The sequence below is a fragment of the Caretta caretta genome, chromosome 2 (assembly GCF_965140235.1).
Source record: "Caretta caretta isolate rCarCar2 chromosome 2, rCarCar1.hap1, whole genome shotgun sequence".
In the NCBI taxonomy this organism is placed as follows: Eukaryota; Metazoa; Chordata; order Testudines; family Cheloniidae; genus Caretta; species Caretta caretta.
Genome location: NC_134207.1, coordinates 85556414 through 85568911, shown reverse-complemented (window position 1 = coordinate 85568911; position 12498 = coordinate 85556414). Strand labels below are relative to the sequence as shown.

General features: G+C 41.9%; 1 protein-coding gene across 2 annotated transcripts in view; it reads left to right on the top strand.

Annotated features, from left to right (window-relative positions):
* The window catches only part of MYOM1 (myomesin 1), a 104554-nt gene that overhangs the window by 80051 nt on the left and 12005 nt on the right, over nucleotides 1-12498 (top strand). For both annotated transcript variants that reach the window (XM_075125296.1, XM_048840379.2), the window contains 9 exons: nucleotides 3224-3360; nucleotides 6035-6179; nucleotides 7247-7306; nucleotides 7592-7659; nucleotides 8627-8740; nucleotides 9362-9449; nucleotides 10318-10356; nucleotides 10446-10551; nucleotides 12089-12252. In XM_075125296.1, the coding sequence (XP_074981397.1) occupies nucleotides 3224-3360; nucleotides 6035-6179; nucleotides 7247-7306; nucleotides 7592-7659; nucleotides 8627-8740; nucleotides 9362-9449; nucleotides 10318-10356; nucleotides 10446-10551; nucleotides 12089-12252 (921 nt within the window). The remainder of the gene's footprint in view (nucleotides 1-3223; nucleotides 3361-6034; nucleotides 6180-7246; nucleotides 7307-7591; nucleotides 7660-8626; nucleotides 8741-9361; nucleotides 9450-10317; nucleotides 10357-10445; nucleotides 10552-12088; nucleotides 12253-12498) is intronic.

The following is a 12498-nucleotide window of genomic DNA, read 5'->3' as shown; positions in this document are numbered from 1 at the left end:
GCAACAAAAATAAACTCCTAATTGTACCTTCATACCCAAAGTTAGTAACCACACAATCGTATTCCATCACCCTTTGCCCTTCTTCACCCCATACCTTCTCTGTTGATTGTCCCCCCCAACTGTGTCATGTTCCATATAAGAGTGTGAATTCTTCAAGGCAGAGACCCCGTCTTTCCCTTTGTGTTGTCAGGTACCCACCATATTTCTAGGTACTGTAAAATATTAAATAACAATAAGATGAGTTGTATCTGCAAATGCTGAAGACGAGAGAAAACAGTAATGAGCTCCTTGGGTATATGAGGAGCTTCAGTCTCATCTCTCGATAAACTATTTTTACAAGCACTAACAAAGTTAGTAATGTACATGAAAATTAATCACTAGAACTTGCATGTTCAGCTTAAACACTTGCATGTTAGTTCATTTAAACATGCTTAGTGCTTACTTTTAACACATTTAACTTGTGTTCAGAAACAACTACAGCTGGCAAGTTTATTGGTAAGTGGGCTGCTTGAGTACTCCGCACAAAAGGTATGTCTACACAGCAAAGAAAAACCCGTGGCTGGTCCGTGCCAACTGACTCGGGCTCACATGGCTCAGGCTGCAGGCCCGTTTCATTGCTCTGTAGATTTCTGGGCTTGGTCTGGAGCCTGGCTTTTAGGAGGTGGGAGGTCCCAGAGCTTGGGTTCCAGCCCAAGCCTGGAAGTCTAGACAGCAGTGAAACAGCCCCTCAGCCCAGGCCCATGAGCCTGAGTTGGCTGGCACAGGCCAGCCACGGGTTTTTCTTTGCTTTGTGGACATACTCTTACTGAACATAGACAACGTGTGAGTGTAGTAGCTGCACAGGGCCAAGGAGAAGGATGGGAAAGTCCCCTGTATTGCTGCTCTTCAACTTGGTAACTGCTAAAGGAGGTTTAATCAGGTGCTTGTGATCAGTTGAGACACTAAACAGAATAGGCAGTAAAACTCAGAAGCAGGATTGCTAGAAGTTTCCAATACAGCTGCCAGTTAGTGCTTCATAATACGGACACATTTTTAAATGAACACTTTTGTTGGCAAGCACAATGACTCAGTCTTGTTAGTCTTGTGGACTGGGGAGTGACTTCTTTTCACAAAAGAAGATGCCTTTAGCTTATTTTAGTCCTTTACAGAACAGCCTCTGGGAAGCTTTGTTTTTTTCTTTCCATTTTAGGCTAAGATATTCATAGTTAATTACATACAAATCAAGTTAAGAGTTTAAAATTGCCACAAACCTGACAGTAAAATAAAAGCAGCACAGCCTAATTTCTTAATTTACACCCACTTCCTGTTGCAAACACTGGTACATCTGGCATTTCTCTCCTTTTGTTTTTAGAGATTAAGTAAGATCCAAGCTACCTCTCTTTTCTCAAAGTAAGTGAGGAAGCTTTTTACAGCACCATTGCACTAACATGCAGGAGTCAAAATGAGGGGAAGGTGGTGGTGCTCTGCTCGTGTCCCAGTTGCCATAGCCAATCCCCAATTACTCCATTTCTGCCACCTTCCCCTTGACCTGATAGCAACTGCCCATCCTCCTTCCCCTTTTGGCTATTCCCTCATTTCCCTACCTATTAGATGTCTTCTGGTGGGGGAGAAAGGAAAAGCGTTCCCTGCTACTCAGGACAAGGGTGTGTGTGCGAGAGAGAGAGAGAGAGAGACGACAGACAGAGCAGTCTCATGTGCAGAGTGAAGCCTCCACTTGTGCTTCACAGCCTGATTCAGAGCAGGCTGGGAGGGCTGGGAGGCAGCCGCTTTCATGCACGTTGCCTGCTCCAGAAGGTGCGCTAGGGGTCTGGGAGGAGCAAGCAAGTGAAGAGGTGAAAATCTTTAAAGGAGCCATTTCCACGTGTGAGAAGTGCGAAGAAAAGTGAAAATGATTTGCAGTTTCACTCTCTGCTGCTGGCAAGTGGAGCTGAGCAATGCAGAGGACGAAGGAAAAATGCCAGACTAGCCCTGTTATAAATCAGGTTAATATGCCTTGCAGTGCAGCCTTGTATCTGAAACAGTTTCACAACGCAGAGTTGTGCTGTTCATACTTTGGGTATTCTGTTTTCCAGTATAGTATGCATAGTCCCACTTTATTGTTGTTGAGTCCTTTGTTGTTGAGACCTCTGCCAATATCTATATGGTAGGAGAGTTTCACATTTAGTTCTACAGCCGTTACCAGACTATATAAACAAATGAAAAGACTCTCCCTCTGACTGTCTCACAAAGATGTTTGTAAATCCATCTCACTAGCTCTGGGACAATGTCACACCCTTCCATGAATACACTTTACAGTATTCTGACAGATGAAAAACAATGACTCACTAATTCAGACTACAAATCTGACATGTCCTTATTATATTTCGGGAGTTCCTCATATACTTATGCTTGTATATGCTGTATACCTATAGGAGGGTAGAGAAGTGTTCATGTACTGTTTGCGTAGCTCTGTGAGTCTAGATAAAAATCAGTGGGAGGTAGTTAGATGTTCAACACCTTTGAAAAATCAGCCCCTATATGACCAGGTCTAATTGATTGTGTTTTCCAAGTAAGCTAAAGCCTAAGGAAAAGTTAGAATGAAAATAAGATGAAGACTTGAACTTGTCAATAATGGGAAAACTAAAACCACGGCTAAATGTCCTGTGACATAAATGGCTACAATACCATTCAGTGGAGTTGACCCTGCTTACATCAGCAATGAATGTGGCTCATAATGTCAATGTTTCTCTTTGACAACTGAGTGTACTGCTGAAATTTTTGGCATGATGTGACACACATGATCAATTCTAGGAATGAAGGACCAACGTGGGGTTCAGCTGTTTACTTTCTGATTACCTTTGAAGGCAAGACCTTGCAGGCTGTTTTTTTTCTGCTGAGTCATTTTGACATTTTATTATAACATTACAGAGTGAGTCATAAAGCATGGTTCTTTCTGGGCCATACACACTCACTTCATGCTGCAGAGATATGTTCAGTTTACCTTTGAGACAGATTTTTATTTGAGTTAGAATGGAGCAGTATCAAATGTAACTCAAATGCTGAATATTTCTAGCTCTACACAGCCCTAGTGACCCTAAACAATAGAACAACTACACAAAGGGTGGGAGAAGACACACACTTCCATAAATTCTACACATATCAATGAGTGTATTTTTGACAATGGAAAAGAACAGCTGTGAAACATAGGAAAGATTCCCTTCAGTCTTTTCTTTCCTTTTCGTAGCTGTCCCACTTAAGTCTGAGCTGGCAGCTGAACTTCTGGAGAAGGGACAAGTGCGATTCTGGCTGCAGGCTGAAAAGTTGTCTGGCAATGCAAAGGTCAACTTTGTATTTAATGACAAGGAAATTGTTAATGGAGAGGTATGACTTTTATTGCTTATGGTTTTCTGACTTTTATAAGCAATGAGTAACAATGTTCCAGCTAAGCACTTTGAATATAATCAGACCTCACTACTCCAATGCATTTACGTGGAAAATATAACACGTGATTGAAAACATCAGTATAAAGATTCTGCCCACATTCTGAGCTGTGGTTGAGCACTGCTGGATGCAGTTCAGGAGGTGCACTCAGTGTGGCTTTCTGCCACCTGCAGAGACAATACATAACTGTGGATAGTGTGGAAGGGCACAACTAAACAGTTCTGTGGGGACACGTGACCGCCCCATGTGTTACCTCTGCCTCCACTCCCTGAAACTTGGTATGTATGTAGACAACATACACTAGCAAGTACCTCCTCCTCCTTCTGCTCTCTGTCCTGTGAGTGTCCAGCCCCCTGCAGAGCTTGCAGGCATTCCTCCCTACCTGTGTTCAAAACAAGACCAACAAAAGGAGCAACACAGTTGGGAGGCACAGTCCCCCACGTGCCATCAGGGTGGGATGGTGCTTGGGGGCTGGATCGTCTCAGTGAACAAGAAATTGGAGAATTATCAGTCACTTTTTATTGGCGGGAGGAATATGACACCCCCAAATTGCCTTCTTCTTGATAGGCACATTGAAGGCTACTGCTGTTTCAGTGCACCTCCAGGAGCAGAAAGCTGCTGCTGGGAGTGCATTGGAGCAGCAAGCAGCAGCAACAGCAGGGTTCACCCCTCTATCCCACTCTGCCCCCCAGCCTTCTCTCCTCACTCACCTCCAAGGCTCTTGGGCTGGATGGGGCGCCACCTGAGCTGCCTGGCGCTGGGCACCTTGTCACAGTTCCTCTTCCCGATCTCGAAGATGTCCCCCTCACTTACCTCAGTGGGCAGTCTGCAAAGCAGGCAGCAGGAAGTGCTGGGACTCCAGCAGCAGGGAAGAAGAAGCAGCCCCATGTAGCAACGGGGAGCTCAGCCCACAGCCAGCACAGTGCCCTGCTGCTTCCTCCCTCCCCACACTGTATGGACACATGGTGAGTGCCACCACCAGCGGGAGCCACTGTTGGGCATCCTGGCGAGAGGCAGCCCAAGAAATCTGGTGAGGCCCATGACCCCACATGTGTGACAGATTTTTGTTACCAATCTGCTTGGGGTGATCAGGCTGAAGCTGCAGGATCATTTGGGGAGGAGATGACAAAACACACCAAGTGTTTGAATTTTAAACCTTTATTGATAAAATAATAAAGTAACAGTGGAGAGTGATTGGTGCTTCCCACGTTACTTAGAGGACGGAAGAAAGCGTTAACCCACCCAAGCCCTAACCCACTTACACCCACACTACCCAAGGCTGGCCAGGCCTGGGTGTAACGTAAGAAGAAGAGGGGGAGGGGTGGACGGGAGTTCTGTCCTGTGCGCACAGGTTGTCCAGGGTTCGCTGACAATCTCCGAATTGCTTCAGCTCTCAGGAGGGTTTTAAGTTTTGGGCTTCTTTGGGGGTGTTCCATTCCGTGACCTCTGTTCCTGATGCTTTTTGTGCCAGTTTAAACCGGCTTTTTGTGGGTTTTTTTGCTTTTCCAAAACACAATGGCTTCAGGGATGCGAAGCTCTTCTCCCCCCCTCGTCGTCTCGCCTGTGTTTTTCATCTCTGTGGCCCTGGTTTTCTCATGGCTGGCTATGGCTGGGTGAGGGAAACTTCTCGTCTAGTGCTGTGACCTTGTACTGGGGCCAGCATCTTATCATTAAACTAAGCTTGCTAGCTGCAGTGTTAAATTAACCTGTTCTCTGCTCTCTTTCTCCTTCCCCCTTTGGCCTCTTGCAGCCTGCAAAAGAATCTTCCACTCCCCGCTCACAACTTTGACCCTCCCCAAAATGCTTTGCAATGCTTGCAACAGCGTTAGCAACATGCAGCGCTGATTTGCCTTCCCCAGGTAACCCCTGAGGTGTAACACATGTCCCCGCACCCTAATCACCTCTGGCCACCTTTGTGGGCATCCAGATTCTGTAAGCAGCTAGGGAGCATTCCAGTCCTCAGAATAAGGCAGTCCTGTAATTTAGCTACTGTCCATATCCCTCTGTAGGCCATTCCAGGAGACCAAAATTCACAGAGCGCAGTGCATTCAAACCACATCCCCACATTTCTTCATCCATGTCCCCACCCCCTGAATTCTGACTACACCACTGACCAAAGTTCTGCAAGTAACCCCAAATCAGGGCCTATGTTATGTGCAAGTTCCCATAAGCAAAAGGCAGAGAACTTTTTTTTAACCCCAAAACATATGAAGTCTCTAGCATTCCACTACATTGGTTAAAAGGCATGGACAGGGCATTCTATAGAAGTAAGATATAAAAGCATCATCTCGGGGAAAGTATTCTTTTGAAAAGTTGGGCAATAGTTTTCATATATTTTAAAAAATCCTTTCTAATGAAACAGAACGTGATGCTCAGTACAGAACCGATATAAAGCATTATGATAATAATAAATATGCTTATATCATATTTGATTAACATATTTTATGTATATGTTTGGTTATGTGCATGCAGCCTGGGACAGACACAATGAACAAATCTGAATTTAAAAAAATAAAGAATTTTATTAAGAGTACTATAGAATCTGGCCAGATAGATGCGTCTTTTCTGATTCTGAAGAAGACCATTAGTCTGACTTTTCTTTTTGTTGCTGAAGAAATATAAGATGAAGGTGGACCATAATACTGGCCTTGTTGAAATGATCATGGATAAACTTGAGGACAGTGATGAAGGGACTTATACCTTCCAACTTCAGGATGGAAAGGCAACGAACCAATCCAGTCTTGTCCTTATTGGTGATGGTAAGCTCATCTAGAACTTCACTTTCACAACTAGTGCAGTGCGATGAACTAAGGAGCCAGTGACACCGGAGTATTGATCTGTGCTCTTACTCTAATTTCTTTATATCGATCGTGTCCTTGAGCAAGTCACTTAATGTCTCTGCTTCAGTTTACCTACCTGTAGAATGGGGATAATAACACCTACTAAATCTGGTCACATTTCAGATTTTTTTTAAATGGGGGAAAAAAGGAAATTTTTCCATTATAATCTTTAGGAAAAATGTTCACGTTTTCCAACCATCTCTGTTACTTATGTGCCTCACAGGGGCATTGTGTGGATTAATTAATTTTGAAGAGCACTTGGAAGATGGCAGGTGCCATATACTACCTATAATGTCTCTCTCACATCTGTCTAGCTAGCTTTCCTATATCTACAATTGCAATGTCCCACAATGCTAATTTGATACAAATGTTGTTGGAGATACTTGGGACTGTTCTCCTATTTCAAGTTAGATATTCAGATGTACCTGCAGCTGTTTACATTTCAACTGCTTGATGATTCTGCTGCCATTCTTGTTTTCCTTACTCCGAGGATCAAATGTGATTAGATGAGTGACACTAAATGTCTTCTCCTTTTGATGGCATATATTCAGATATATTTACAATTCATACTTTTCTCTTTGATCTTTTCTCTTACATAAATTAAATATTACTCATTGTAGCATTACATTGACATTTACTATAACAAATGAGTTTAAGAGGGTCCTCAAGTGCTGAATGAACCACCATCAATAACATACATTTGCTCAAAAGGGTTGGATACATGTGAAAGGTTTAGTGTCTGTGGGTGGCTAGGAGAGCCTGGGTCAGCTGTAATAACATTGTGACAGCTGAAATACTTAACACATGAAATATTTACTATCAGCGACCTGAAAATCTGGCCCCATTGAAGTTAATAGCAAAACTCCCATTGACTTCAGCAGGGACAGGATTTCACCTCTGCAATACAATAATATCCCATTCCCTACTAACGAGATATTCTCTCTAGAAGGCTCACATTTGTTTTCCTGACTGTTTTTGATCCCTAGTGTTCAAGAAGCTACAGGACGAAGCAGACTTTCAGAGGCAAGAGTGGTTCAGGAAACAAGGTAATGAACAGCATAATCATATGCAAATGAAAGGAATTCAGTCATCTTTTGGCTGATTAAATGTAGGAGCAGGTGTAAATATGGTATTTTGAAATACAAATTGCTATTTAATTGTAATTAATTGCTTACCTCATTTTTTACATAAAGAATAAAATCTGAAGAATAAAAGCCTATATTTCTGACATTATAAAAATAACAGTATATCTAGCAAGAAAAGTTCATTTAACTTTTCTTTTGTATTGTGATTATTGCTCATGTGATTTTGTAAAAACTCATTTTAAACAGGTCCTCATTTTGTTGAGTATCTGGGATGGGAAGTTACCGCTGATTGCAATGTGTTGTTGAAATGCAAGGTAAGAGTTGGCTGGTTTTCAACACTGTTCAGGTAGTTATAAAAGCAAGAGATATACTGGACCAGATTGTGGCCAGCCACTGCACAGGTGTGCAAGGTGTGGAAGAGTGCAAAGAGGTTTCCTTTTCCTTTGTATTCCCCCAATGACATCTGAACACAGTCACAGATTCTGTGCTGTCTTGAGCACAAACTGCTTTCTTCTTAATGCTCCCAAAGAGTGATCTGTGGGGAGGCAGCAGGGACACACAAAGTGGAGCAGGTCAGAAGAAGGGAACACATGCCACATGCCATTAAGGGGTGTCACAAACAGGCATGCTCCATCTGCAAATTGGATAGTGCCATGAGGAACTGAGCCTCTGACTGTTGGACTTGGGTGATTTGGAATTTAAGGTTGACTTAGTCACTGTACTCGCCTCCTTCTGTTTTGGGCTCCATAGTGCTCCCACTGGGATGGTTTAACTCCATACCCCCCTTGCCTAACTCCATACCCCCCTTTCCTTACTCAATCCAGGAGTGGATAAAAGGGCTTCGCTCTCCAGCACTGTCAACCATCCTTCAGTCCAGGAGGAACAAGCAAGTTGTGTGTGTAGAGGGGTGGGATAGCTCTCAGAATGCTCTGAAGCCTTTTTCTGCTTCCTATTCTGTGCTCTGATTTGGGCAGAGTTCCTCTGGGTGGTGTCCGCTGACTCCTTCTCAGAGCAGTGGAGATTGTTCAGGGTTCCCTGCTCTGTGTTCCCCCTGGATCTCTCATTTGACCCTGGGACCTGCAGCACTCTCCCTGTTTTTCATTTTTTGTCCCCTGTAATCAGTTAAGTTCTGGATTCTGTGTCCCCTTTCTCATCTGAGGGGTTGCATCTTTCACTGTTCTTGTGGGTGATCCCAGAATTCACATAGGCTGACACACCTAGCATTCAATTCACTATATTAAAATAATAGGATAATACTGATGTGCTTTTCATACATTTTAGGTGGCTAATATTAAGAAGGAAACACACATTGTTTGGTATAAAGATGGGAGGGAGATAATGGTGGATGAGGAGCATGACTTTAAGGATGGCGTATGTACTCTGCTGATATCAGAGGTGAGTGACTCCTGGCTTTTTGATGTACAGATCTATGGTATTCAATTCAGTTCATAGATGTGATCTAATCTGATATTCCAACATATCCACTATAGATAGGAACTGGGATATAGTTTTTAAAGAAAAAGCTCACCTTGCGTTTATTTTTTGGCTGCAGCAAATTTAAATCCTTGTGAATTCAGATTTTCAGGAAACCATGAGAAAGAGCTTCACATTTCCCTTTTAAATCAGTTTAAAGAGCTGGAGGATTACATCAGACTGCTGTGCTGATTACATTAGAAAAGGGTTAAACAGTAATGTGCTCCTATTAATCAGTGAGAGGAACACTGGTCTTGTGGCTAAGACACTAGACTAAAATTAATGAGATATTGGTTCAATTCCTAGTTCTGCTACAGGTTTCATGTGTGCTCTAGGACAAGTCACTTAGTCTCTCTGTGCCTTAGTTCCCAAACTGTAAAAAGAACAAAATTAATTCTAGTGAGGAAGAGTATATAGATAAAAGGTTAAATTTGGTGTCCATATATTTTTTTTTCCAGCCACATAAATCACTAGAACAGAAACAATATTGCTTTCTGAAACAACTTGTTTTGAATGCTACTGTTTGTTGTTCTTGCTTTACAGTTTTCCAAGAAAGATGCTGGTATTTATGAAGTAATACTGAAGGATGACAGAGGAAAGGACAAAAGTAAACTGAAGCTTGTGGAAGCAGGTCAGGGCAACATTCTGAATGGTTTATCCCATACTGGGTCATAAGTACCTGAAGTGGCAGTGTTTCTTTGTCTGCACAAGAGTTTTGCATAGGCAAATTGCGGTATCTTTTTCAAGTGATTTTTGCTTCTCCTGCATATTAAACAGACTCCTAAACCAAAAGTTATCACAGATGTCATGAGACCATCCTGATGGTGACTTTTCAGTAACAGAGCATTCCAATATACTTTTGTTAATTAGATTATTTGTAATATTTCCTCAGGATACCCCAGTTGAGGGTATTCACAATGATAACAGTTTTCAAATTGGGTGCTCACTATACTAAAAGTAATTCCATTGATGTAGAAAAATGTTGTGGATCTAGATCATTTTATGAACATGATATAATTTAGGTTCCTGTGAGGATGCACTTTCAGACTTTTTAATTAATCTGTTTTGCCAATAATTTATTTAAGGGTACTTCTAGTCTTAGAACTCTGTATATTTTAAAGATTTCATTGCTACTTACTGTGTCCAGTACATGGAGCAAAATTCATACTCCGTATATAATACATTGATATGAAAGGGCCAAAATTCCAGTTGAATACAGTCACCTTTAGAAAAAAGAATGTTGCCCTGTTCAGCAGTGAAGGGCTTAAACATGGTGCTGAAACCATGGAATAGACAGCCAAGCTCCCTGAAAACAGTCCTTAGCTTTATTGTGCTTGAAACTAAGGGTCTGATACATTTTAAAATGCAAATCAGATTTCTGTTAGGAACTCTTTAGAGGGAATGCTCTAGAGTCATAACACTGCATGCCAATTTTTAACCTATTACTGAGCATGTTTGCATGGACACTGAGTCTCAGCCTATGGATTTTGTTTCCACAGCTTTTGCAGATCTGATGAATGAAGTATGCAGAAAGATTGGTAAGTATTTAATTCCCCCTTCAGATGAGTGACTCGTTCTTCTTCATGAATGGCAGTAGGGTTGCATAAAACATGTGCTCTTCTTTCAGCTGTATCTGCAACAGAACTGAAAATCCAGAGCACAGCAGAGGGTATCAGATTATTCTCTTTTGTTAATTATTACTTGGAAGATCTGAGAGTGAGCTGGTTACACAAGTAAGTGTACGAAAATTTGCTAGCAGTCTACAAATTCTTTGGTTTTACACATTCAACAGGAAGTGATATATTAAAATATTGGTCCCAGTTCTCCTTTCATTCACTCCCACATAATCATTTGTAGCTCCATTGAAGTCAATGGAATTATATCAGTCTGTCAGAGGGGTATTGGATCCATTAATTTTTAGCAGCCTGGAGGAAGAACATGAGTAAAGTGTTTATGACCAGAAGGTCCATGAATCTGAAGAACATTTGGAGTTCAGAAATGTTTAGCTCAAGGTCAGTCAGTCTGTCTCCCTGGATTGCACTTTTTTACAAAATTGCAGTTACAGTACAGATACAGAACGAACAGGTGCAATATATATCTCTTGATAGGTGGATTCATCCTGAAAAGACCCCTTATCTATTAAACTCCAATATGTGCCTGAGGCAGAAACCCCCAACCTCCCTCCCGCCCCCCCTTCCCCCCCCACAAAACACAGACAGTCTCTATCTTGGAGAGCTTACAACCAAAACAAGATAGAGAATGAGATTTTGAAACCCCATTTAAATTAATGGCACTTGAGCATCAGAATCCCTTTGGCAGCTTTGAAATCTCAGCCAGAGTAGGCAGGATGCACTGGGAAATCCAGAGGAATGAATTATTAGGATTATTTTAAATATACTTAGTACCATCTCTACTTTCAACTTTGCATTCCCAGGGGTCCCTACACATTTGAAGACTGGAAGCTAATATCAAATGCTGCAGATTTGTTGCTCACTCTCACTCTCATGTTTCATTTTTAGAAACTAATTTTATGTTAGAACGATCACATTAATTCACCAAGTGTTAGTAAATTGCTCCCTGGCCCTCTGTTACATTCCAAGGCATTTGTTTAAGGATAAAAAGAAATTGAGCAACTGATTTGACAAAGAGCTTCCTCCCTTGTTTAGGGTAATTAACTCTTTGATTAGAAAGCTGGAAAATGGATATTTTTGTGGGAAGAGATATACTAATGTATGCATGTATTTACCTGAAGGACCAAATTCTGGCACTGTGTCAAATTGCCCCCTAAATGGACATATACTGTTGCTACAAAAGTAGTTTTGTTGTCTATTCATGTCCTGGCCATTCATAGCACCTTTTCACCTCATTCAGGAGCAACATGTGCTGAGGTAGAGATATGAATGTGGGATGCATTCTTGGGTTATATACTGAAATGCATGGATCTCCCCCACTGATCCTTGGGTCTTGACCTCTGCAGCTCTGGTTATGGAGGGCACATGCCACAGCCTCTCTGTGGGCTGTGAGGAGAGCTAGAATTGGAACAGAAAAATTCCATCCTGTGCCCCACTTTGGTCCTCAGCTTTCCTGGTATGGCAGAGTCTCTAGCCAGAATTTGGTTTAAAAACTTTGACATTTTGAATTCATAGCGTAGCACCACAGGAACCATTTGCAAAAATTCTCTAGTGCAGACATGGCCAGTGAGGCCACAAAGGTCCTTCATATTTATAATATGATAAAAAGGAAGGGCTAATGTTGCTTTTTATTTTTCAGTGATGCCAAGATTAAGTATACAGACAGAGTTAAGACTGGTGTTACTGGGGAGCAGATCTGGTTACAGATCAATGAGCCAACTCCACACGACAAGGGCAAATATATAATGGAGCTTTTTGATGGTAAAACTACACATACAAGGATGCTGGATCTTTCTGGACAAGGTAAAGTTGTCACACTATAAATACCTAATTCTTCAGAGTTGTCAGTGACAATATCTTTCACCAGCATTCAGAACAGGGGTAAAAGGTGTAGAGAGAAAGCTAATGGTGTTTGGATTAATTCTGGGATAGATTTCCACCCAGAAGGCTCTTGAGTCCTAAGGACACCGTGTGCCAGAAACAGGCTGCTCCCAAGGTCCAACCTTTCGTTTCACAGCCATTTCAACCCACAAAGCCCAAACTCCACAT